At 41.2% G+C, this 23,116-nt stretch overlaps 1 protein-coding gene across 2 annotated transcripts in view; it reads left to right on the top strand.

The window, feature by feature from the left end:
• LOC143035136 (uncharacterized) overlaps window positions 1–23,116 on the top strand; it is a 275,953-nt gene that overhangs the window by 171,289 nt on the left and 81,548 nt on the right. For both annotated transcript variants that reach the window (XM_076201744.1, XM_076201745.1), the window contains one exon: window positions 22,248–22,332. In XM_076201744.1, coding sequence (XP_076057859.1) covers window positions 22,276–22,332 — 57 coding nt within the window. In that variant the 5' untranslated portion in view covers window positions 22,248–22,275. The remainder of the gene's footprint in view (window positions 1–22,247; window positions 22,333–23,116) is intronic.

The raw sequence follows: 23,116 nt of genomic DNA, 5'->3' as shown, positions 1-23,116 counted from the left end.
TTTTCTGACCCCTCCAGGCAACTCTTGTGCCGTGTTGGTTTCGACCTCTCTTCATTCGGGAAGTGTTGAGTCCTGCAGACCTGGCCACTTTTATTTATAGGTAGTAAAAATAGATAAAATGAAATAAGATAATAATAATAAATAAGTAGATATAAAAATAAATAAATGAATAAAAGCTATCCCTCTCCAAGTAATGCAGATCCATGTGTTGTGACGACGTGCTAAGGTGGAACTAGCTTCACAAAATAAATGAATAGATAGAATAAGTAGACAAACAAAGGTATAAAGTAGGTCGAGTATACCTACTTTGTTTCTCAACAAAGTTTCGAAATCACCTTCTACATATAATGTAAACACTCTTGAGTGTCTGACTTGAGGTGCAATGCCTCCGCCAGCCCTCTCCGTGTGCGCGAGGAAGAGGCTTGTGCCCGTGATGCAAGCTTCTTCAAGGATGTCTTGCACCTGCACGCCTTTAGGCGGGAAATGAAGACGACCCCATCGACGAGGTCTCTGCATTTCCCGAGTTGCCTTTGGTTGGGCTGGGTTGGGTTAAGTTAGTTTAGGGTGCTTTAGATTATGTTAGGATGGGTAAGGTTAGGTTAGATTGGATTGTGTTCGGTTATGTTGGGTTAGGTAAAGTTGTGTTGTGCTGGGGGCTAGGTTGGATTGTGTTGAGTTAGGTTGGTTGTATTAGATTGGATTAGGCTGGGTTGGGTAAGGTTGGATTAGGTTATGTTGGGTTAGGCTGGGTTGAGTTGGGTTAGTTAAGGCAAGGCTAGGTTAGGATAGGACAGACGTCGCCAAGTATTGTCTGGAATTACGGAAAACTGCCAGTGATACTGATCAAACATGGCGTAGATGACTCTATTTCATATTGTATTTATTTTCATTCTTATCGAGAGCGATGATGTCATGACTCACAACAATGATCAACCATTTTTTTTAAATGTCTTGTCATATTACTAGTACTTATCAGAGTTAATAGTAGCTAAATAAATTACACAAAAACTCTTTCGTTTTTTTATTTATTTATTGCAATTTATATCATGTCTGGCGAAAATTTTGTCTACTACAGTAATTTTCGCAAAACCTACTCGTAGCGCCATCTGCTTCGCAGTGACGTCAAAGGTTATGTTTGTCTTTCGTGTATTGTGATCGTGTCATGTGACGCAGGCTACCCATTATCAAATTTGGACTGTATTTATTGGCATAAGATGCATAGATATAAGAATAAAAAATCTAAAATTGCAAGGATAACACAATAAAGCAAATTAAATTTATATCAATTGTGGTCCTATTAAAAAGCATAGTTGGCAACAAGTAAGATATGCATCGGAAATGTGTCATACATATGAAATAAAACAATCCAGATTTATTGAAACAAATAGTAATATAACTAAGAACAGAAAATATTAATCATAATATTACTTAAAAATGATGGGGTGCGCTCTATACTCGGAAGGACCTTTTGTCAGAAGGTTCAGTAGTCAGAATTTTTTTCAAAGTTATGTTATCATTTAAATTTTAAATGAAAAGGATTGCTGCATTTTGCAGAACTTTTTTTATGGCAAGCATTTCTTAATTTGGGTTATGGTACTCAATTTTATACTAATTAGGTCAGGTCAGGTCAGAGACCATCCATATGTTTGGAATCTCAGCATGCTCAACTACCTTCCTATATTGCTAGGGCTGAGACTTAACCATTTTTCTGGGCAATTTTTTTCTTTCCTCTCTATAGTATATCTTGCCAATTTTCTGACTGCTGGGCGGCCTTCTGACTACAGGAGCTTCTGACCAACTGGACCCCAAAAATAATAATTTGCAAAACTCGTTATATACAGAAAGAAAAAAGTAATATATTATAATAACTATTGTTGTATGTCACTGTACACATCATCTATAATTTCAATCTAGCTTATTAACAGGTAATTGCAGTTAAGTTATCAAATGAAAAACATAGGTGAACAATTTCTTTTACCAAAACATTGGTACGACAGAAAAAGTGATATAAAGTACTGGAAAATGGTCCTTTATTCAACCTTGACCGGACAACAAAGTACTGTGTGTATTTCTTTTCGATATCCATCACATATCAAAGTTCTAGTCAGAAGACAGCTTATTTAAAGATAAAATTGCTGAAGTTGGCACAGTACGACTTTGAACTTCCTAACCTAACCTCACCCAATATAACTTGGTATAATCAAGTTTACAGTTTATAAATGCCCATGGTGCATCAAATACATTCTTTGTATAAATGCTTACATAGAAAATATTTCTTCAAAATAATTAAAAATCAAATTATGTAATTCTACAAAGTGTTTCCCCTAAATTACTCAACTTACTGGCAAATGAACTCAACAGTACCTCTATTACCAATGGAGTACAGTGTGAGAATGAAAAATAAACTACCAACCACAGGTAGTGGGACACAAGCCAGGAATCTAAATTGGGCTAAAAAAAAATTATTTACCTTTCAGTTTACCATGAAATAATCCTTAAGTAAACTCCAAAACCTCAAAACTCCCTACCTATTGTGTCTAGGGGCTCTGAATTTCATTAAAGTTGATTTTGACAAGCAATCTAGCTTGTATTTCAGGACTAATCAATATGTGGTGTGATATAGCAGTCACCCCTCCCCTCCCCAGTTATTGTTGTTTTGATATCTATTGTTTATTATTGTATTGTTTATTGTTCTTGTTGTTTTTCTGGTTGTACTCTGCTAGAGCGCTCTGTAGGACCTATATTTTCTCTTAACTGATGCATGATATATTCATGTTTATACTAGAAATAGAGCTGTATACCAGAAATAGAGTTTTGTACTAGAAATACGCCCAACAGAAGAATATTGAAAGCCAAATAAGAAGACATATTACAACAAATCACAATGCATAGTCTTCATTGATAGTTAAATCATTAAGATCATAGCAATTGGAGAATAAATAAGTTCTTAACTTGGAACTTTTGATATTATCTTTCTTTTGAATGTGAAATGCCAAGCTGTTTGATGTAGCCTAGGAGCAGCAAATTTAAAGGCACAAAACCCAACATTAGAGGAACATCTTGGTTCAGACAGTGTTACGCCATCATTAGGTTGACTAGTATTTATACCTTCCACTGGTTACAACACTTGTAATACATCCCTCAAATATTGTGGACAACCAGTTATTAAACTGATGGGTTAACATGCAAAATATGTACAGTACCTTATTGGCAACCATTGAAGCTCAATAAGAATGGGAGTAATTCTTTCCCACGTAAGGAGACCTTTAATCAACCTTGCATCTCTATTAATAATGTTTTGAAATTTCTTAAGCTGACATTTTGGCAGTTTATAGTATAGCGAGTTATAATAATCTACTCTAGTAATGACACTATTTATAATCAACTTCACAGAATCTTCATCAAGATACTTCTTAACAAAGCACCATTTGTAAGATTTAGTCCACATATCCTAATAACATTGATAATCTGACAGTTGAAGTTCAAATTACAATCAAGTGATACTCGTAAGTCACGAGCACTTTCAGATATGCGAACGAAATTACCCTTAATATGTATATATTCAGTACCAATGTTACTTAGTTTATTCGTCCTATCAACCAACATATACTCTAGAGATTCGTACTTGGCTACGAAATTCCACCTCAATCAAACAGCATTCTTCGAGTCATGAATATTATGTACAAAACTACCTCGTGATGTATCAGGACTGCCGCTCACTATCACTGTCTGTTTCACTACTTGTCATTGTTTATTGACATGGCTCCCTCGTGACCTCATCAACAAAATATGGCGATTTATGCTGTGTTTCAGAAGGCAAGCTACCAGACGACAAATATTTACGAAATAAAGCCCCCCAAAGATATTTTTTAGATGATAAAATATTTGTTTTAAACACAGTTCTCGTGAAAATTGATAACATTACGAAAGAAAAAAATGCGAAGTTGTACCTGGGCATGGGCATGATGTTGCCCTTTAAGACAGATTTCCTCTTCGTCTTCTTCTCCTTCCTCTTCGTCTTCTCGATCGCCTTCCTCTTCAAGAATAAACACATTTTGATTTTGGGAAAACCTCGTCATGCGTTGTGCGTGCAAACACAAAACGTCTGTGTCTGTCGTTTGGCTTCGCTCGTCCGGCTTCACGCAACGCAAACCAGTGTCGACATCTGCCGAAAAAAAAAGGAAGAAAAAATAACAATAAGGTTCCTTTCACGCGTATCGACTTTACGCCGTGCGCCGTCCACGACACGACGACGTGTTCTCACATAGCCATCTGTGAACGCTTTCTCATGTCACGACCACGTGTGAAAGCGTTCATAGTGCACGACGTCGTGTCGTGGACGGCGAAAAGTCGATATGCGTTAAAGGAGCCAAAAACCTACTTCACATGAGGCCATTCCACGACGAGAAATGTTTCCTCTCAACTCACCCCCCCCCCCTATCATTGTTGCCAAACGTTCTTAGCCTACACCTATCGTTTCCGTTAGGGTAAAGTGGAGGTCTTCCAGCGCTCTATCCAATGCATGGAGGGAACGCTCTCTTGGATACAACATTGCGATGGGTGGGGATGGGGGGTTACGTGGGCGTGCGTGCAGACCGACAGGTGGTGGTGCTGAGGTAGTGGGGCTGGAGGGTGGGGGGAGGAGGTGGAGAGGATGGGGAAGTCAGGTAAGGAGGAACGAAAGGGTGCAAAGTCTAATAACTACAGAGCGCAGTGAGAGAGAGAGAGAGAGAGAGAGAGGACTCAAAAAGATACGAGGAGAGAAAAGGAAAGTAAGAAATGGAAAATGGGGAGGTGGAGTCGGGAAGGGTTTGTGGGCTCGTATTGTAACGAGTAAGGTCATTGCTTTGGCCGCAGGGGGCTCTGATGCGAGCTCTGTCTGATCCAGGTTCGATTGGGCTGCGGCGGCGGCAGAAATTAAAGAGAGAGAACCGCTCGGCACGGAAGGGGTTGCATAAAGACTGAAAGAAGGCAGAGGGGGAGACGGCGGAAGCGGCGAAGGGGAGGAGGAGGAGAGAAGAGGGGATGAAGAAGAGGAGGAAAGAAAGGATAAGGAGGAGAAGGAAGGGGAAAGGAGGACGAGAACGAAGAAGAAGGAACGGAAAACTAGAAAGAGGAAGAGGAAGTAGCAGAAGAGAGAATATAAATAAAGATAAACGAGAGGACGGGGAAAGAAGAGAAGATTTGGGTGAGGCGGCGGATGAAGGTAAGGGCGAGAATGGGAAAGAGGAGGAGTAGGTTAGGAGGGTGAAGACAAACGAGATGACGAGGAGAAACGTTAAGAAAGTCGAGGAGGAGGGCAATGAGTAAGGCAGAAGAGAAATGTATGAAGCAAAGAGGGATTGTGTGCGCGCGCGTGTGTGTATGTGTTTGTCAAAGGGAGAGACAGGAGGAGGGAGAAGGTTAATGGATAGAGTGAGAGAAGGAGAGAGAAGATGCGACGAAGAAAACGGAGGAGAGTACAGAAGGGAAGAATGTGCATTTCGTCGCCGAAAACCAGCGCGTATCCCTTGGACAATATCACGCCGTAGAGTCGAAATCACAGTTGGCGAAGGAGAGCTAGGAAGGAGGATAGTAGAAACGGGGAAGAGGGGTTGTGACTAGCGCTATTCTTCGAGTTAAAGTTATTCATCAGTCATTAGAAAAAAAATGCATGACTGGTCCATAGTAGTGTCGTTAAAATTACTTACTGTATGAATTGACTGCATAGAACTTGTAAAGATCACATAAGTAGTGAGACTGCGAAGAAGGAAGAGGCAAATAAGACGGAGAGGGAGAGAGGAAGAGGGGAGGGGAAGGGAGAAGATAAATGAAAGGTATAGAGAGAAGGACAGAGGAGGGGAAGAAAACAGTTAGGAAAACGAGACAGAAAGAGATAATGAAGGAAAGAGACACAAATTAAGGAGGGAGAGGGATGGAGAGGTTGCAAGCAGGGAAGATAGGATAGGGGAGAAGAAAGATAAAAAGAAAGGGGGAAGGGGACATGAAACACACGAAGAAAGGAAGATTAAAAAATAAACCATATATATATATATACTGTGTATATATATATATATATATATATATATATATATATATATATATATATAAACACACACACACACACACACACACACACACACACACACACACACACACACAAAGGGTTACTAAGGAAGAGCATTTCGACAGGAGACCTTTTGGTCCATAACTAGGTCGTATGTGGAAAAAGAATAAGTAAGTAAATAGATAACGATAAATAATAAACAAACAGATAAGTGATGAATAATAATAGATAAACAGATAAGTAATAATAATTCATAATTAAAATTAAAATAAATTAAAATATATGCCAGGCATTACAGCATATTTCTTAGGTATTTATCTAAATGAATCTTAAAATTTTGATCTGTACAACATTGCACTGCCTCTGCAGGAAGTTTATTCCATTCATTTACTACACGGTTGGCGAAGATGTTTCTACTCACTTCCAATTTATATATACTGTTAGTTTGAGAGCATTATTTTTATCTGATTTGCATTCGGTGTGAAAATATCGTCACTTTTGATGTCAATTCCCTTTCGAATCTTAAAGACTTGTATCAGATCACCCCTGAGTCTACGCTTTTGTAGGGAAAATAGATTCATATGTTTTAGTCGATTTTCGTATGATTTATTTCTGATATTTGGAATCAGTTTTGTCGCTCACCGTTGTGCTTTCTCCAAACTGTGTTTTTTCCAATCGGTGACCATAAAGAAACTGCATATTCCAAATGTGGACGAACTAACGATTTATATAGCTTGTTAATGAAAGATGGACTTTTGAAGTCAGAAGATCGCGCAATCAGTCCTAGAATCTTATTTGCTTTATCAGAGGCGGAAATACACTGCTTGGATGATTTGAGATCATTACTGATAATTACGCCGAGATCCTTTTCAATTCCACTTTCGTTAACGACTTTCCAAATAACTTGCAATCGTACTTAGTTATTTTTATCTATGTGCATAACCTTACATTTAATTGGGATAAATTTCAATATCCACATTTCAGGCCATTGCCGTAGTTTATCTAAATCTACTTGAATGTCTAATTGGTCTAAGTGATCATTTATTATTCCGCACATTTTTGTATCATCAGCAAATTTGGAGACAATAGATTTCAGTCCGTGGTCTATATCGTTTATATATACTATGAATAGAAGTGGCCCAAGAACATAACCATGAAGAACTCCACTCGTAATTTTTTTCCATCTAGAAATTGTGCTATTTAGAATAACTCTGTTTACGATCGTTTAACCAATTACTAGTCCAGCTTAATAGGTTACTACTAATTCCGTGTGAAGCTAATTTAGCAAGTAGTCTTCCGTACGGGACAGTACCAAAAGTCTTCTCACGGTCCAGATATATTAAATTTATATTATTTCTTTTGTCATAATTTGAGATGACTTTGATGTAGAATTTGAGTAGGTTAGTCACGCAAGAACGTTTCCGTCTGGATCCATGCTGGCTATCATTCATTAAAGTTACTTCCTAAATGGTGTTCGATATTCAATAGCTCATAACTATACATAATTTTGAGCCAGGGAAGGAGCATAGCTCATGGAGAACACTCAGGGCAAAAGTGGTCCGGCTGGAACTGTCAACGGGACCAACGCTGCTCTTTACAATAGCCGCTCCCAACCTGTAGATGAATTACTTCCCCTCCCCCCACCTACCCTTCCTCTTAGGTAATATGTCGTTTATCAGAGGGGAGGTGGCGGAAGGACCTCCCCACCCAAAATAGTAATAGCGATAATAATGATGATAATAATAATAATAATAATAATAATAATAATAATCCATCCACCCACCCATATCCATCCATATACCAAGGGCTTTTTCCTCCTCACCAGAGAGGTAGCCAAAGTCAAAAACCATATACTCACTCCCATCCAGTTCACCTCTACCCATTCCAATCACCCATCCACCACCCTTTCCTCCCCCTTGCCTTAGCTCCTTACGAATGATGGGTATCTGTGTAACCCACCCACTGCCCTGGGTCAGAACCAATGCAGCAAGACACAACACATTCACAGCAAGGTCGCTTCACTTAATCGGCGGCCCTCCCTCTATGTCCCCTAGTTTCACCACTCCTATCACCACCTAACCTCACCGAACTACGCCTGACTCGATGTAGCTTCATCTTAACCAAACCTGACCTAACCTTACCCCACTTGACCTCACCCAATACAACCCATCCCGGATAATGAACCTTATATGAGGAACCACTGCCTAACAAAACCGTGCCGAACAAAGGACGACGGGGTCCTTTGGAGGAGGAGGGTTTGCTTCATGAAGGACGGGTAGAGGATAGGGGAGGGGGTACTCATCATTACTGAATGCAATCGATGCGACACAAATAGACAATCCCCCCACCCCGCCTTTCTTATTGATCTGAGCCCTCTCTCGGCCTGACCCTATTTATTTTACTCGGAGATTCTATTTGCCCGGGGATTGCTGAGTGTGTGTACAGTAATTTCCATGTTTATTTTAGTCAGTGTCTTTTTCACGTAGTTGTTTCACTGCTACGTACTGCAATGGCTGATGTCTTCGGGTCGCTTGTGGACAGCGAATGTAGGACGTTTCGATCCCTGGTGATTCGGCTTCATTTTTTTATACACCCTTTTGAACACTTGGTATATGAGTCATTTTGCCTCATAATATAATGTCAAATTGCATTCATTATGTTGTTTTCACATATAACGACAACCTCACATGGTATATTGTAGATCGCGTCTTTCTCTATTTCTATTTCTATTTCCACGTTTTTAATCTTGCTGTTGACTATCTATCCTAATCTTGTACCCATGGGACAGCCAATTTTCACACCCGCTTTTGTGAAAATTTGTCCTAACTCCCCAGCATAGTTGGACTTGGGAACAGACAAAATCCCATTTCTGCCTTCCTTGGGCCGGCTGTCCATGTTTCTTCTGATTATTATCGTTGCTTTCTCTCTTAATCTGTGCAGTAGTCCTTCCAGATAACTGAGCTTCGTGAACACTTTGAAAATATATTTAATTCCGACCTCAAGGAACTCTTCGCTGCCAATGCAATACGCCCTAAAGGAAACAGAAAACCACTCAGTTTTTATTTTTGTCCCTCTAGAGAACGCGAGGGAGTTTGGATAAATTTTCACAAAAGCTGGTATGAGTATTGCCTGTTCCACGGGTACAAGATCAGGAAAGATTATCAGTAGCAAGAATAAGAACGTAGAAAAAGAAACAGAGAATGGCGCGGGCTATGATATACCATATAGGGGTTGCCCGTTAAGGTATTATAGAATGACGGAGATCAATAGAGTATGTACATATAAACACAGAAATAACGGCAGAGCTCACCGAACCTCCAACTCGCTAGTGGTTCATTTTGACCAGTGTGGTCACCTCCCAGATTAAAACGGGGTATAGGTGTTCCACAAAGGATTAGCAAAAAAGAAATGGAATATATTGGAAGCAGCTTACATCGCTTCTTACCCCTCCATCAACCATAGGAGTGGGTTAATAAACTTAGCAGGAGCAACAAGCAGCTTGATGACCAAGGTGAAGAGGACGGGTAGAGACAGTGAGGTAGACAGAGGAGGAACGCGACATGGTCGAAGTCATCAGAGAAATGTAGAGGGTGGATGAGGATGTGGAGGGGGACATGGCAAGGATCAAGTATAAGTTATGGATTTTCTGTAATTGTATGTACTCTAAGGATCTCCCGGTAAACGTCAATGAATATAAACTCCAGTCTTTTCTGTGTTAACCTCCCCACTTTTCCATTCATATGTCTTCCGATTTTCAGTGGGGATGAAGAAAATAGACTAATATCAGCATTAGTAAAGTAGAAGTAGTCAAGCAGATTGAAAGACTTAAAGCTACAAAATCCCCAGGTCTAGACGAAAATTTTCCAAGAGTGCTTAAGGAATGTAAATTTGAAATCTGCGACCAGTTAACTGAAATATTTAATCAATCGGTAGACACTGGTTTTGTGCCTACTGCTTGTGGGCAGGCGAACATTGTTCCTGTTTTTAAGAAGGGATATAAATCGTCTATATGCAACTACAGGCCAATCAGTTTGATATCGGTTATAGGTAAAATGCTTGAATCAATAATAGTAAATAGACTCAGAGAACACATCGAGAGAGACAATTTAATTCGTGATACACGGCATGTTTTCTCCAAGGGTAAGTCATTTGTGACTAATCTTCTATCCCTTTACGCTAAAGTATATAAGGCGTCAGATAACAATGATAATTAATTACGATGTTATTTACCTTGACTTTAGTAATGTGTTCGACAAGGTGCCACACCAGAGACTATTAAAAAGAATCAAAGCCCATGACATAGTAGGAAAAGTGTTAGAATGGATTAGAGCTTGGATCAGTAACAGAAAACAGCGGGTCACCATAAATGGAGTAAAATCCAGATGGGGCAATGTTACTAGTGGGGTTCCCCGGGGTTCGGTTTTGGGTCCCTTGTTGTTCATTGTGTACATAAACGACTTAGACGATGGGATAAATAGTGATTTTATTAAGTTTGCGGACGAATCTAGACGATGGGATAAATAGTGATTTTATTAAGTTTGCGGACGAATCTAAAATAGTACGCCTAATTAGGTCAGGAGACGACGCAGAGATTCTGCAGGATGATCTTAACAAATTGTTCACATGGTCGGTGAAATGACAAATGAATTTCAATATCTCTAAATGTAGCGTGTTAAAAGTGGGGCTACACAACCCCGAAAATAGATACAGCTTATATAACACGCTTTTAGAGAAAACTGAGTGCGAGAGAGACTTGGGAGTTCTAATGAGTCCGGGCCTTGAAACCAGGAAAGAGTGCATTAGCGCCAGGAATAAAGCTAACAGAGCATTAGGTTTCATTGCTAGGACGGTAACGAATAGAAGTGTAGAGGTAATTAAATTCTAGTGATAGTTAGACCCATCCTTGACTATGCGGACATCAATTCACTAGAATCAGTACAGAGAAGAATGACCAAAATGATACATGGACTCGGAAATTTGCCTTACGAAGAGAGGCTTAGGCACCTTAACTTACACTCTCTGGAAAGGCACAGAGTGCGGAGTGATCCAATAGAGGTGTTCAAGTGGATCAAAGGCTTTAACAAGGGTGATACAAAGTCATCATAATAAAACAACAGTGCAGGACTCGCAGTAATGGATTTAAATTGGACAAATTTAGGTTTAAGAAGGAAATAGGCAAGAATTGGTTTACTAATAGGGTGGTCAACGAATGGAATAGACTTAGTAACCATATAGTGAGCGCTGAAACTATCAGTTGTTTTAAGAAACGGTTAGACAACTTTATGGATGGGGATGACAGGTAGTGATGGATATGGAGCTTCCTAGTGTAGGCCATATGGTGTCTCGCAGTCTCCTTCATTCTTATGTTCTTATTACACATTTGACTGAATGAAGATGTTCTAACTTGAATGTGATAAGTTGAAATAAGACATTACTTAAGATCTTTATATGTGAATGGAGCCGAAACGTCTGCAGTCAACAACATCATCAGGACGAAACGTTTGAGGCAGAGGCGTCCGAGCACGCTGGACGGGCCTTTGATGGTAAATTTAGGACTACCGTGCGACCTCATCAACGATGTCAACAAAGACGCTTCGGGTCCTTTGCCGAAGACGCCGCCTGGGGGTGTAGTACTGAAGTGAATCGAAGTGTACTCGAAGTTGATATCATTCCAGCGACTAAGATTAATTGTAATCTCGAAGTTATCTCCTCAAATATAGAATGAACGGACTAACCAAGACAAATGAGCAGTTAGATAATAATTACAGTAAAACAAATAAAATATAAAAATGAAAATGCTGATCAGATTCAGCTGCTACTCTCCTTTGTCTCTCCGTCGCCACTTTTATGACAAGAGCTTTTCGATGCGATACGGTCTCCAAGGATAGAAGGGCTATTTGAGTCTGACTAATTACGATCTTCAGGAAGGTCCGAGGACCGTTGCCTGGTGCTTAGGGGCTGCGGGTTACTCATCATTGAAATTCGAGGTAATAATTGCCGTTACCACATTTCTTTCTGGGTACAACACGCTTTGTAAGCACTTGATTTTTTTTATACAAATTTATAGACGAGTAGTGTCATTAGTGTTGAGTATAAGAGGCGACCCCCCCCCCCGCTTTTACTGGGGGAAAAGGTCTCGGGTCTGCGCGTGCACGCACACACACACACACACACACACACACACACACACACACACAGATTTTATAAATAAATGTGTTTGACACAAACCGATAAACGATTTGTTTGAAAAAGTGTTGTTTGACCTAGTGCATTCGGAGCACCATTCGACTTCAATTAAATGTCAAGATTTGTGTACCCACTTAACAGTACATATGTGCGTATGTAGCTTTTACCTATGTCGTCCATGTATATAGACGGCATTTATATATAGTACGAAGGTGGGTAGTGGAACAACACAAGGAGAATTTCCATGAAAACACTTGATGTTTCACGAAGAGGGTCTTGTAGGTATACTATGCGATGATAGAAAGGCTTAACTGAGAAAATAATGAAAAATTTTGTAACAGACCTGGATCTCTGAATTCTACGTAAAATAGCAAAGTGCACCTCCCCCCCCTTTTTATTATTATTATTATCATTATTATTATTATTATTATTATTATTATTATTAACGGAATATTTTGAATTTCAATCGGCCTGGGGTCGGTGTCCTGAATGCGGTGCGTACCTCAATCATCATGGAGATCCGATAAAGCTTTTTCGCTCTCTCTCTCTTTTATCTAGAGTATTGTGGCACATAAATTTTCTAGGTGTAACTGTTATCGTTATTATTATTGTTGATAAACTCCCGGGAGAGAGGCGACGAACCTACTTTCACAGACGCCGCGGGAGGCGGGTGTGTCAGGGTGTATGTTCAGACTCCCAGGTTTCCAACCCCCCCCCCCGTCCCCTCCCCTCACTCTGCCTTTATTACCGCCAAAATCGAGGAAGGCTTGCTATAACTTAGCCAAGGGATAGAGCAACTTTTAGCTAGAGGAGATCCCTTGTCGTTAACCATAGACATAAGTGCGTCACCATTGTGGGGGGTGGGTGGGTGGGGAGGTTCCAAGGTGCGATGTTGCTCAAAAATTCAAGTCATCTCTCTCTCTCTCTCTCTCTCTCTCTCTCTCTCTCTCTCCTTTTTTATTTTCTTTCGGGGAGGGGGATCTTTTCGTGGTCTTGCATAAGATGGACGTTCTCTCTCTCTCCTTTTTTTTTTTTTTTTTTTCTTTCTTTCGGGGAGGCAGGTTTTTTGTTCGAGGTATTGCATGAGAGGGACATTCTCTCTCTCTTTCTGTGTCTCTCTCGGGTCAAGGCCAAGCCACCATCAAGAGCTGGTTGGGTGCTCACGCAAACGACGGACCTTTTTTTTTTTTTTTTTTCTTTTTTTTTTCTTCTTCTTCTTCTTCTTCAAGTCTTGCATGAGCTGTGTCCGGAAAGTGGATGGGAGGTGGCGGGGGAAGGGGAAGCTTTTGTATGGTGATCATTGTGGACTCGTTATGTTAGCGCCATCATCATACTCGTCATCATTGTCATTATGATAATTAATCACCGGCGTCATTGTCATCATTTATTATCACTCTTAGACAATCATTATAAAAATAATAATCATTTTCGGTAATGAATAATAATGATAATGATAAATCCCGCTGAGCAGTTGTCGAAAGTATATGTTACACGGCATGCTTAGATGTCGTGAAACATAAGAAAAGATGTACTTTATTAATACAAAGGAAAGACCATAAAATTTGGTCAGATTGATGTAACGGGCACAACTTTTGACGTATTGGAGTCTTCAATGAAAATCACATTTTACGTCATTGTGACCTTGAATTTTGACCTTTCGTATCCAAAAAAATTTATTCCAAGGATAATTCCTTGGAATCGTCTTCATAAGGTAGCATAGTATGGTTATGATCAAAGAAATTTAGGAGGCCAAAACGTGCGCGACAACGTTACAGATAGACAGACAAACGCCTAACGGAACAAAATAACATAGTTGTGAACATCATGCAAATGTGCTTGATAACATTTAGCCTACTGGGTGTTGTGTTGGCAAATGAGATTATTTGATCTGTTTTCTCTTATTTTTATTTGGTGTGTTTGCGCTTTGCATTTTCGCTGTTTGAGTAGAGTGGTTGTGTCTGAGAGACTTGACCTAGACTGTGATACAGACTTTACTGATGATTGCCTTTCCGCAGTCGTAAACCAGACTGACTGTAAGATTCTGACTGATGAGACTTAGACTTAAACTGAACTTGTCTCTATCTTGTTACCTTCAACGAAACCTATTGGAGGGATATGGCCCCTCCTAGTGTTGGACTTTGTTTACTTAAACATTTATGATTGGCCTTCTACATTTCTTTGTATATTATTTTGGCCAATGGCATACGGACCTAAAATGTCTGTCACCCCCTTTGAAAACACTGGGCCCCTTTGCTGAATAGGCTCTTTCTCTTTCATTCGAGGTCACCGAGGTCGAGTCATACGATTGTCCTAATGATAAAAACTTGCGGCAAAGTCTTACATCGACATAACATGATGTATACAGTATATTGGGTTTCCTCGTCTGGGTGGAGGCCGACACGTGTATGGTACCAGAATAACGTCGTGATACCTGTACTATCATCATCGAAACACCATCACCACTGTTCAACTTTCGAAACCTAATGATAGTAATAATGATTACATCAGAAATCTTCCATCCCCTCCTTATTGTAGTCCCAACATACCCATGACAACTTCCCCCTTCACCCGCCATGGCCCCCCACCACTACAGCTTCCGTGCTGGATCCGCCCCCCTGGATTCCTCCCTTTCATGACGACATTGCAGCTGCTTGGGCTCGCCCCCCTCCCTCCCCCCTCTCTCCCTCCCTCCCCCTCTCCCCCTCTCTCCCTCCCTCCCCCTCTCTCCCTCCCTCCTCCCTCTCTCCCTCCCTCCCTCCCCCTGCTTCCTAAATCTACTAATATATATATATATATATATATATATATATATATATATATATATATATATATAATGTGTGTCTCTATGTGTGTATGTATGTATATGTAAATGTACATGTATAGGCTAAGCTAACAAAGTAACACCTCATCGTAATCATAAGGAAGCATAGAAAATAAAATACACTTCTCCCTACCTGTTCTTGATGCTGAACGTAATCCTTGCTCAAAGAAACTCCAGAAGAAGGCCGTCCGTCCACCAACCAGGTGGATCTGCCCCCACGTTTCCCCCCCCTCCCCTTATCCTCCTTGCTACCTACCGCTTCCAGATCTCCTTTTCACAAAACCCTTGCGTCACTTTGCACACTTTCCCTATCCTTGTCATGTTTCTCTCTCTCTATCTCTCTCTCTCTCTCTCTCTCTCTCTCTCTCTCTCTCTCTCTCTCTCTCTCTCTCTCACACACACACACACACACACACACACACACACACACACACACACACACACACACACACACACGCACCTACACATACACACACACACACACACGCACGCACCTACATACACGCACCTACACACACACACCTACACACACACACACACACACACACACACACACACACACACACACACACACACTCATACTCACTGTGCATGTCTCTCTGTCTGTCTTCTGGACTTGTATGAATTGCTATAGAGGGTTTTTCGGTTATATTGGAACCACCTGTTTACCTGGCCGTTGTACAGCAAAGGGAGGTAAGGAGGGAGAGGGGGGAGGCTAATAAATCAGATGATTGGGGCGAGGCGCAAGTTGCTGCAGCTCTCATGGGGTCGAGACAAACGGCCCTCTCGGGCACACCCTGATAGGGATGATGGATGACAAGAGGGTGACATTGTCAGTGTTTGCAAGTCTCTTGTGGATATGCAGTCACTGTGTATGTCCATACACACACACACACACACACACACACACACACACACACACACACACACACCTCTCATGGCGCTGTGGTTAGAGCTCTGGCCTGCCACTACGGAGGTCCGGGTTCGACCCTCGCCCGGGGCTGAAATAATATCAGTATCGCAGCGCTGAGGGGTGTTACTCCAACTCTCGTGGGCGGGGAGTTGGGGGTGTGTGTGTGTGCAAGGTCATAGCATTACCCATAGATCGGACCTACGAGCTCTGAGCTCTCTTCCAGGAGGGAAATAGCTGTCGATCACGAGTCCAACACGTGATCCAAAAGACCAAGAATGCACACACACACACACCTAGGGAAAAGTACACATTGTGTCAAGAATAAGTAATGTCAGGATTGCTGCAATTGTTGGAGAGTGTGACAAAGTGCTAGATTTGAATTCCAAGAGAAAGAGTTTATGTTGTAATATATATATATATATATATATATTTATATATATATATATATATGTGTGTGTGTGTAAAGAGATGGCAAAATTTTATATCACTTTTTGTAAGAGGATGGGAAGAAATAGAAGGAAGGGTAGTGAGTGGTGGGGTGATGAAGTGAAGAAGGTAGTAAAAGAGAAGAAGCGAACATTCGGGGACTGGTTGCAAAGTAGGATGTGAGAAAAATATGTGAGATATAAAGAAAAAAGAAGAGAAGCTAAACAAAAGATAAAGTATGCAAAAGGAAAATGTAGAGGGCGCAGATGGACAGACCTTAACGGAAGAGGAGGCGGTAAGGGGAAGATGGGCGGAGTATTTTAGAGAACTATTGATTGTTGAGGAGGATAGGAAAGGATTAGTGGTAGCAGTGGACAGGCCATTCAGTCAGTCTGACCTCTGCACTTGTAGCGCGTCACTAGGCCTTCGCGGTCGGTCCCCCACTTGGGGACCACGCCACGTCCGTCCTTAGGCCGACGCACACGTATCTTAATCAGAATAAAGGGCTCAAGCCAAACCGCGCATCACTCTCCGTATGTCACCTAGTCCATAGTAACACACTCATATGTTACACGCGTGCTATTGTACCATTAAGACGGTGAGGATAGAGTCCATAAGAACATGGGAGTAGATTTCCTGTTTCTCGGAGTCCAGAGTAAGCTTTTAAAAATATGGTTCGTGGATTCAAGCTATTTTTCGAGCAAACACGCGCGTGCGCACACGCACACACACACAACACACACACACACACACACACACACACACACACACACACAGCCATCACGACTCAGTTCCCAACTGTCACAACGGCGGTCCGGTGTACCAGTCTAAAAGTCCCCTCGCTCATTTCTCCCCCCGGGGGCAAAGTATCCTAGGATATTTCCTCCCCCGGGCAAAGTATCCTAGGATAGTTTCTCCGAGGGGGAGGAAATATCCTAAGATAATTATCCCCCCTCCATCTCTATAAACTTCACAAGCAGCAGTTGGTTAGGTTAGTGTTAGGTTACGTTACGTTACGTTACGTTACGTTACGTTATGTTATGTACTGCTGCGACAAGACATATATGTAATGCTGAGAAGCATTAGAATATGTACTGCTGAGACAAGACATGGATGTACTGCTGAGAACCATTACAGTGTGTACTGCTGAGACAAGAAATAGTTGTACTGCTGAGAACCATTAGAATATGTACTACTGAGACAAGACATAAATGTACTGCTGACAACCATTCGAGTATGTAATGCTGACAGAAGACGTAGGTGTAATGCTGAGACATGGCACCTTATGTGTTAAAATAATGACCATGGCACCTTATGTGTTAAAATAAATCAATACAAACTATTGTGTTTATCTTATATCCTTGATTTTCGTAGGGGGGACATTCTAGACTGAAGGGGGGAAGAAATGGACCAGTCTGTAATTCCCCCAGGGGCAAAATATCCTAGCCTAATTCTTCCGGGGGGGGGGGAACTCTGGGCAGGGAGACAATGTGGACTGTGACACCGGGTTCGAATCTTGCCCAGGGGCTGAAATAATTTCAGTATCGCTGCGCCTCGAGTCGTTACTCCAACTCACGTGGGCTGGGAGTTGGGTGTGTGTGTGCATGTAAGGTCACAGAATTACCCATTGATCGGTCATACGAGCTCTGAGCTCTCTTCCGAGAGGGAAATAGTTGTCGATCACGAGTCCAGCACGTGATCCAAAGACCAAGGTGAATACACACACATCACACACATGCTTTCTCTTTCTCTCCCTCTTTCTTTCCCTCCCTCTCTCTCCCTATTTTTCTCTCCCACTTTATCTCTCTTCCTCTTTCTCTGTGTCCTCCTCTTTCTCTTTCTCTCACTCCCCCTTCTCTCTCTTTCCCTCCCTCCCCATCTCTCTTCCTTTTCTCTCTCTCTCACCCCCTCTCTCTCCCTTTCCCTCTCTCTCCCCCTCCCCCCTCTCTCCCCCTCCCCCTTTCCTTCTCTCCCCCTCCCCTTTTCCTTCTCTCCCCCTCACCCCTCTCTCTCACTTTCACTCTCTCTCTCCCTCACCTCGGAGGATCATCTTGAAGCAAGTCTCGTGTTCCATCAGATTTATATTCATGGTCATTCTTCTTTCATCCCTTCATCCCTCCTTCCCTTCATCTTCCCTTCCCTCCATCTATACCTCCTTCCCTCTATCCACCAACCCCTCTTACTTCCCTCCTGTGTTCCCTTCCATCCTGTCTGGACTGGACAACCTGGGAGGTGCCTTCTGCTCTCCTACAATTTCTTTATTAATGTGAATTTCTGTATCTTTATGCATTGAGTTCAATAATCCCCTCTGTTCTACCGAGTCAAAGGGCTTTTCGTAATATGCAAATGCTAAACACAAAGGTTTATTTGTATGATTTGTTTTTCTCAGTTGATTCAGTTTGAAGAGAATACGTAATGGAGTGCCCTCTTATGCCTTGTCTCGTGGGTGATTTTCATATTAAACCTTTTGTAGTCACTTTGCAGCAACAATTGTCGAAAAATACTTCTTATACATTTTCTGAAGTAGTTTTTGGTGGATACACTTGTATAATCACTGAAGTAGTATTTTTCTGGCCTGTCTTCTAATGAAATGAAATCGTTATAGCATTGCACCATGGTCGAGGAATTCTTTCCTTACAGTGAAAGACAAAACTATCTCGCCAGGTTTGACCGAACACGGCGAAATATGAGAATCGGTAAGATCCTCATAGCCGATTCTCATCATGTTTCCCCATGTAAATTTAATCTATCTTCGGGCAAACCCGGGAAGATAGTTTCGTCTTTCACTATACACAATGAGTGTACAGTTCCACAATTGCACAACTTCTGTCTTTGCGTCTTTCAGGAAATGATTTGATCGCCATCATTTGAACCTCCATTCCTCAACTAGCCATTCTGCCAAATCAACCGTACTACATGGCTCTTTCTCTTATCCCCCATTTCTGCTATTTTATTTATTTATTATTTATTCTGTATATAGTTAAGGAAGCTGAAGTAAGTAAAAGAAGGATTATAACAACAATTGAAATAAATTCTATGACATTTGGCAGCCCTATTTCCCCCATATTGCCAGGCCGAGGGGTCACGGGTGAAAACAGGTAGGATGGGATGGGTAATTGTTATTATCCTAAAGTGATCCTAATATAAGAGAGAAAGAGAGTCACGCTCTGAATGGACTACTTGGAGCGCACAGGCACTCTGGTCGACAGCTAACGTCTACAAACGCAGACAAATCTGGTTATGTGAATGATAGATCTCTTTGTAAAAATCTTCTTCTCGTTATGTCGCTTTGCCGAATACTCTTACCTTTTCCAGATAGATGACTACATGATCCATGATTCACTTCGCTGATTTCTTCATTTTACCGAGTGAAATTCGAGCCAGTACTTTGGAAAAAGAATCACACACACACACACACACACACACACACACACACACACACACACACACACACACACACACACACACACACACACACACTCACTCACTCACTCTAGTATGGTCCCCACACAGAGTGAAGGATATAAGTAAGATTGAGAGAATACAAAGAGCAGCAACCAAACTGGTCCCTAACCTGACAGATAAACCACATGAGGAAAGACTAAGGTACTGGGTCTGCCAACTGTGAAAGATCGAAGAGAAAGAGGTGACATGATTACAGGATTCAGGTCACTAAAGGGAATAGATTACATTGATAGAGGAAATCTGATTAAAGATGGGAGGACTTTTAGAGGTCATGTAAGTAAATTAAGAAATACCGCATGTCGAAAGGATGTATAATTATGTGTAATAGCTTAGGTTAAAGATAGAAAGACTTAAAGCTACAAAATCTCTTAAGTGTAGCGTGTTAAACGTAGGGTTACACAACCACGAAAATAGATGCAGCTTAGATAACACGCTTTTAGAGAAAACTGAGTGCGAAAGAGACTTGGAAGTTCTAGTGAGTCCGGACCTTAAAACCAGGAAAGAGTGCATTAGCGCCAGGAATAAAGCTAACAGAGCATTAGGTTTCATTACTTGGACGGTAACGAATAGAAGTACAGTTTTGGTCTCCGTCCTATAGAATGGACATAAATTCACTAGAATCAGTACAGAGAAGAATGACCAAAATGATACATGGACTCAGAAATTTGCCTTACGAGGAGAGGCTTAGGCACCTTAACTTACACTCTCTGGAAAGATGCAGAGTGCGGGGTGATCTAATAGAGGTGTTCAAGTGGATCAAAGGCTTTAACAAGGGTGATGCAAAGTCATCATATTAAAACAACAGGGCATGACTCGCAGTAATGGATTTAAACTGGACAAATTTAGATTTAAGAAGGAAATAGGCAAGAATTTGTTTACTAATAGGGTGGTCAACGAATGGAATAGACTTAGTAACCATGTAGTGAGCGCTGAAACTATCAGTTGTTTTAAGAAACTGTTAGACAACTTTATGGATGGGGATGACAGGTGGTGATGGATATGGAGCTGCCTTGTGTAGGCCTTATGGTCTCTTGCAGTCTCCTTCATTCTTATGCTCTTATGATATAGCCCAAGCTCAAAGAATACACGAGCTCAAATCTGAATATAATAATTGGAAACCAAAGATATAGATTAAGTTGGAACCGTACATGAATTTGAGTCTAGGTATGTTAGAAGATTAGAGAATAGGAAACGGGACCCAAAGAGCGTTGCTCCTTTCCTGTAAACTACAATTAGGTAAATACACACATGGGGACCTCCGTGCTCAAGGGGCGTATGCGTCTAAAACAAAATTTCGGGGAAAAAAAAACGTTTAAAGTTTAACAACAATTACACAATGAAGAAAACAAAAAACGTAAAGGTATTCGGTATGAAAAGATAGCTTACGAGGAGACAAATTCCATGGTGTATATATTTTTTTTTTCAAAAGAGTTTTTCCTTCAATGACAAAAACCACATATATTTTATATGTGTAAGTGTTTATCATCCGATTTTATTCATTTTTGGCACAGTCAACATGTGTATTAAAACTAAGAATCCCCGAAAATTTCAGGTTAAAACTTTTAATGGTTCGTGTTTTATAATTGTTTTTGTGATGTAAATAATTATTATTATAGAAAAAGCAATGACAAAATTCATTAAATCATAACTCCGTAAATTGCTGTCTGTAGTCCATGTGCAAAGGTGAGGTGGTTAGAGGACGCAAGATAGTCCGTAATCCAAAACATCATCTGTGGGGTCGTCGGCATCATGGTCCTCCTCTGTGGCAGGATTAATGTTGTCTCATTCTTGGGTGGCAAACAGGTCATCATAGAAGTTCCGAAAGGGGTGTGAGACATACTCAACCAGATACTTGATGTGTTGTGGCTTCTTAATGATACCAGAGGGCACCCTTTAACTCACCACGTGTGTGTATTGAGGCGGGAAGGCGTGAGAGACTCGGAGCGGCGCTGTGATTGGCCGAGCAGGCAGGCAGAATACTACCCGGCGCTGCGATTGACTGGCTGCCTCGGCCAAGTATGCCCCTTGAGCAAGGAGTTTGTATATCTCATCATGACTCTCGCTCCCCACAGCACGCGATTAAATACCCTCAGTTAAAAGTACATAAGTCCAATTCCAGTATTCTGCTTTCAAGGCTAGACAGAGGGTGCTTCCATCTACCGGATTCCGTTACTAGCTCGAAAACGTTGGAGGTGGTGGTTACGCCCCTTGAGCACGGAGGTCCCCATATACTTTCAAGTACACCCACCATAACTCCTTGATGATCCAATAAAAGTATTGAGCGGGAATCTCAATATTTTTTTTAGGGCTTCATGATTTTTTTTTCTTTTTTCGTTCGTTCTCTTTTAATTTTTACATGGTTTGTAAAATTTTCGTATATTGAATTTCAGGTTTGGCGAGACAGACGGAGGCGCGACCATGAACGAGAGTGTCGTCAGGCCGCAGCAGCGTCAAGTGGGGAGACTAAGAAGAGAGGTAAGTGAACTTCTGTCGCGCGCCGGTAGATGGCGTTGAGATTCCTTCCCACGTCCCCCGATTCGCGTACGCATCAGCGTCTGTAGAACTGTAGAAGTGTCATCAAAATACGAAATAGTCTCGTAGTACAATAAAACAAAATAAAGTAAGTTATGTGCATAGGAGGTAAAGGGAACACGGGCCGAGGAAAATACTTTTATTCCTGACTAGTTTCGCCTGAGTGGCTTCTTCAGAGGAAATTTCCTCTGAAGAACCCACTCAGGCGAAACTAGTGTGGAATAAAAGTATTTCCCTCGGCCCGTGTTCCCTTTACCTCCTGTCCACATTCGTCACAATGTATTCACAAAGTAAGTTATAACAAAAGAAATTGTGCTCGAAAAAAGGCGCATAAGTCAAAATAAAAACCAGGTCGGTCGACGGTCTTCTTCACGTTAGTTTGCTTTCCGGAATGAGCCGACCTGATCTTGTTGAGACATTAAGGGTCGTCCTGATGCAGTTATAAGAGGAGGTAAAATAATAAGCATAGAAATATCGGTGCTACTATAGCGTGAGGTCTACCACACTATAGCGTGAAGTCTACCATTTCCATTCATTTAGTTTAGCGATAAACATATTTTGTACATACCCTAGGAATGATTAGATAGATAATTGGATTTCTAATTACATTCATATTAAAGGAAGAAGTGTAAAAATAAACATGTTATCATATATTTCCATACATTTATTCTAGTGATACATACTTCGTACATCTTTTAAGAATGACACAAATAGGTTAGGTCAGGTC

Source organism: Oratosquilla oratoria, chromosome 18 (assembly GCF_046742065.1).
Source record: "Oratosquilla oratoria isolate Oo_2021 chromosome 18, ASM4674206v1, whole genome shotgun sequence".
NCBI classification, from domain to species: domain Eukaryota; kingdom Metazoa; phylum Arthropoda; class Malacostraca; order Stomatopoda; family Squillidae; genus Oratosquilla; species Oratosquilla oratoria.
Note: the sequence above shows the minus strand (reverse complement) of the source record. Positions and strands in the feature narration are given on the sequence as shown.